The sequence below is a fragment of the Aplysia californica genome, unplaced genomic scaffold (assembly GCF_000002075.1).
Source record: "Aplysia californica isolate F4 #8 unplaced genomic scaffold, AplCal3.0 scaffold00455, whole genome shotgun sequence".
Classification (NCBI taxonomy): domain Eukaryota; kingdom Metazoa; phylum Mollusca; class Gastropoda; order Aplysiida; family Aplysiidae; genus Aplysia; species Aplysia californica.
The window spans coordinates 132,007-137,036 of NW_004797725.1; the positions used below are offsets into that span (position 1 = coordinate 132,007).

General features: G+C 41.4%; 1 protein-coding gene across 1 annotated transcript in view; it reads left to right on the top strand.

Annotated features, from left to right (window-relative positions):
• The window catches only part of aplC (adenylate cyclase), a gene marked incomplete in the record, with an annotated part of 160,694 nt that overhangs the window by 127,750 nt on the left and 27,914 nt on the right, over nucleotides 1–5,030 (top strand). The window contains 1 exon segment of the mRNA NM_001204659.1: nucleotides 1,024–1,032. Within this exon segment, the coding sequence (NP_001191588.1) occupies nucleotides 1,024–1,032 (9 nt within the window).

Below are 5,030 nucleotides of genomic sequence, written 5' to 3' on the forward strand. Positions count from 1 at the left end.
CTGGTCCTTTTCTCTTCGTTTTAAATTTAAGGCTCAAACTTTCCTTGCGGTACATTTTTTTCTTATCATTTATATACAATTCCTTGTGACGCTGTAAATTCGCTTAATTTTTGAAAATGTGTTCAACTTCTATTCATCAGGTATTACAAGTGTGCACAATTGCCACTGGGGAGATGGTGAAAGTAAATTTTGCGAGACAAAGACCAAAACCAAGAAGACCCCCCCAAAAAAAAACCAACTCCCTTCCGAAAGAAAGAAAAAAAAAGTGATTTACGAATTAAGAAAAATTATTGCACTTTGAGGGCATCTACATTCTCTCTATATCCATTGTCTGCCCCTGACTGCTCCTGATCAGTGACATTAGATGCGTTTAGCATGCTCAGTTTACCTTTTGGACTTCAATGTTGGTTATACGATCGGCCTGATCCAGCCGTAGTGGGCACCACGTATTAGATCTACACCAGCCAGGCGCCCTCTTTAGGACTCGTTGAAAATGTTTTTTTTGGTGTGTTTCGTTAGGTGTTTTTTTTCGGAGGTGGGGTAAGTGTTTTACGGCGCTCGTAACTACATAAGGCCATATGAGCTCGCGGGACACATCAAATATTTTCAGTTTGGTAGGAATTTTGAATTTTGCCCGGGTGGCGACCGAAGCTAACTCTTATTGATTTTAGGGCCACCAAGGGATCTTTAACTTGCCCACGGGACCTCCGCGATTGTTTCGCCCTTGTCCGAGAAGGGTAGGTGTTAGATCTTACCTACAAACGATCAGGGGTGTGGCTGAAAGACAGCAGTAAGTAGGAGCCAAGGAGTAGCAGTAGAATGGCTGCAGAAAGAGTCAGGGGCCCAGAGGAGGGGGCAGAAGGGAACGGGGAGGGGCAGAAATGGGGAGGAAAATAGACAACAGAACATGATTTGAGAGCCCGGAAAGCAAATGAAAGGAGAACATTTTAGAGAAGAAGATTTTCCGTCGCTGTCCGGATTCAAACCCGGGACCTATTGAATGAGAGGCGAAAACCGAAACCCCGGGGCCACGAGAGCCCCCTAAGCTGTTTTCATTTTCACGTATGGCTTCAAATTACCGGGGGATCGCTGAACGTTGTTTCTTATGTACGATTCTTCATAAGCTATTCAAGTACCTCTTCTGGCCGTCTCTGAAGAATTTGAGTTCCTTTGTATGCACATTATGTAAGAGGAACGACAGATTGCTGTACAATAGGGTTTTCAGTCAATTATCTAAAACATAATAAAATATGAATTTGACGAATCAGCAAAACAGAGAATATATTTGATAAACCTACTATATGCAAATGACACTGCATTCCTTAACATAACACCAAGAGGGTTAGCGTATTTAATAAAACCTGTCAAAGAACACAGTGATTAAAAGAAGATTAGACCTACGTGTAAATTTTTAAAAAGCATGGACAGCAAGCTCAGAAATTAAACGGAGAATTGCAATCACAACTTCGAAATCGAAAAAAAAGGACATTCATCTGGAAGGTCAATGCAAAAAAACAAACAAACAGACCCCCCCCCCCCCCCAGAATTCTAAGTACGATATTCCCCACTGCAATATATGGATGTAAAGCATGGGCCATCGCAATGTTATTGAAGAACTTAAAATTATCCTGGATACAGATATTTAAAAATGAAGAAGTACATGGAACAATAGCATAGAAGCATCAGCACTTCTCCACAACGCAATGAAACTGAAATTTGACTACTTTGAGCATATCAATCGCCATGATTCACTCGAGAAACATATTCTGAAAGGCAAGGTTGATGGCAAGAGAGGAAGGGGGAGACATAACAGAAGATAGGAACATGGCGTATAAGTCTGCTTTGGAACCAAAACAACTCGGGCAGGCAGAATAGCAAGAGACACTGTGTTTTATTTTGCTGAAAGGTTCAAGAAGCAACATCCTATCACCGGAAAAACTAAGTAGAACAAGAAGATCCAGATCATTAGATATTTTGGTAGAGACAATAATGCCATTGATTGGTAGGTCGTTTTGGACTAGCCTGTCTCTCCCCTGCATCCACATAATATCTAATTAAAATAGGTTTTGGTTAATAATACATTGTGCCGTTAAAAAAAAGAATTCCAACCTGGAGAACCAAAGAAGATTTTCAACCGGATTTGTGGACTTTGTTGTTGCTATCTTCAAGTCCCGTGAAATGTACCATTTCACTCATATTTGCTAATTTTCCAGTACGACAGAATGCCATGCTAAACAGTGCTATGATAAAAACGTCTAGAGCAGTTGTTCTTAAATTGCTGAAAGTACTGAACCTCGCAAGTATCATACATACTTTCATCAGACTACTTGAGTGAGGTGAACGGAATGGACACAAACTCACATACTCAAACTCATACACAAATATACACACCTCACATACCGTGTTTGTGTGTCCTGACCTCCGCTGACCCCCCCCCCCCCCCCCCGAGACTGACTCGTCGAACATAGTGGCGTTCGATCGATCGCAGGTTAAGAACCGCTGGTCTAGAGCGTTGTGTAATGCCCGAGAAGGAATATGTTCCTGTGCGGATCTTTGAGTTGGGTCCAAATGTTTAGATAAATACACCTGTCCCTTACACCTCCCAGGGCATTACGCTTGGCCTTGGGTCTTGTTTATTTGTCACTATCAATACGGAGAGTACGTCATAAACATAACGGGGCGTCACTCTGTTTCCGACTGACTCATAAAAATATACATGATCTATGATGTAAACCTAAACTTTTGATATTGCTGAGTACGCTCAACCGTGGAAGTATACTTTGCCTCCACTTGCGTATGGCCACTGGTAAAGCAAAGAGAGCAGAACTAGATGGAATGAATTGCTCTCTGATAAAACAAGAATCTCTGGAAGCATGGACTAACAGGAGTGGGAATGACGTGTAAATTTAGAGAATTCACAGCAGCAAAAATCAGCGCGTTCCAGCTTGCCAGTTGAGTGATACTTTGCTTGTACTTTCCTAGGATCTACATTTTCGGCCAATTAAGTTGCTGGCGATCTTAGAATGGGTTACTATCTTTGCAGACTAATACAATGCCCTGGGAGCATGGGTTACTTCTTTTTTGTGTGATTTCACCAGCCAAAGCAAACTTGATCTATTTGAACTAATGAGCTGACATTTTCAAGCTCTAGTTTGCAGTAATTCCAAAATTTTTAGAGATAATGGGCCGGGTACTTGTGAGGACGTCACATAACAAATTTTCACTCAGTAAAAGTTGCGTACTGTGCTACTGGTGAACAGATATAAAAGAAGGGTAGTAAGCCGCTACCTTAAAATTACAATGTTCTATGTGACATTTTTGGCCGCTTTGAGTTAACAAGGCCACGAGGCCAGAAACCAAAGGTTCTATATACTCATCCAAAATTCTTAAGATTATTCGGAGTCTTTATTGAGATATTCAAAGAATTGAATTCGAAAAAGCTTACTTAACATATTGTGAAACTCAAATTGTTTAACGTCAAATTTCTCAAAACTAGCAACTGAGCAGATGGAACTTTATAATTCTAGGGTAGCGAAGCATGTAAGTTTTTTTGCTGGTGGTCTAAAATTGCGGACATTCGTTCTGTTCGATTCGATTTCAGAGCAGAGTATGTGTTTACTGAAAGGGCATTGCTTCGGCCCCACCCACGCTGCTGACATAACCCGAACCTGCAATGAACCTAGCACCAACCTATGATTATGGCCGTCTCTGCTATTTCTTCTCAGAGAGCAAACAACGTGGCCACAGACTGCGAGAGTACGAAGAGAACGAATCGAGCCCAGGGTCTAATGACCTTTTTGGATGGCTCAAGCCGCTACATCGAGTGCTTTGTACACTCAAGGAAAAACGGCTGCGAAAACTGGCGTGGGAAGTACTGTTAAAAATCGAGACCTCAACTCACTGTCATATCACAGGAATACTGACCCCGGAGTCGGTGCTATACAAATGAAACCAACTGGAGGTTGCATTTGATTAGTCTGTGTACTGGATTGTTTGCGACTGTCACGATTCATTCCGTTTCCATGGCTGTAGCAAGTATAATCATGTAAATAATTGTAGCAACAGTTCTGTCACACCTTTATCGGGAGCCAGAGTCAGCTTGATTTATGACCGTGGACTCATTACGTTGATTTACTTTGTTAGTCTTAGCTACATTATTATTACTTTTTGTGGTGTCTGTTGCATTACGATGTCAAGGGAGGGAAGTAAACGTCTTTTACTTGTTCGTTGTATAGCCTACTGCATGGTTACATGTTTTTTTACCCAGCGTTTCTCTGAACCTCTCTGTTAATCTTTTCCAGGACCTGCCTCTTCTTCTGTATCCGTCTGTCTGATTTCTGGTTGTACGTTCTCGCTGCTATAATGTCTGGTGATAATTTTGAGAGATGTTCAAACGAGTTTTATTGTTGTTCGTCTATGTACTTCAAGCATGGAGTCCAGTCAACCTGTTCACAATCTAGTTTCTCTCCCTGTCTCTTCTTATGTTCAACGTTTTTCTAAGGTATGTCATTTCACAGGCATTCATTTTACTTTGGTGACTATTGTTTGTTGCCCATGTTTTGGGTTGGTAGCACAGTGACGGTAATGACGTTGCAGTTTATGAGCGGGCGGTTTCTTTCCATTGTGATTCTAGGGCTAGAGTGCTAGGGTGTGAAAGCAATGGTGTCAGTTGGTAAGTCACAACATTGGCCTGTTTAATTCTGGTTTCTATTTCTCTGCCTGTTTTTCCGTCTTGGTGTCTACAGCAGCAAAAATCAAGCAAGTAGAGGAGTTAAAGTACTCGTACATATTCCTGAGAAATGTGCTCAACCAAGAGAAAAAGATGGACAGAGAGACTGAAACTTTAGTAATTGAGCTATTGTGGAAGTATTTGGGAAAAGACTTGTTAACATATTTTTAAATAAGCCACACCTCTCCTTATTTGTGCTTTTTTGTATCTTTGTGGTGTGTGTATGTGTATGTGTGTGTGTGTGCATGTGTGTGTGTGTATGTGTGTGTGTGTATGCGTCTGTGTGTGTGTGTGTGTGTGT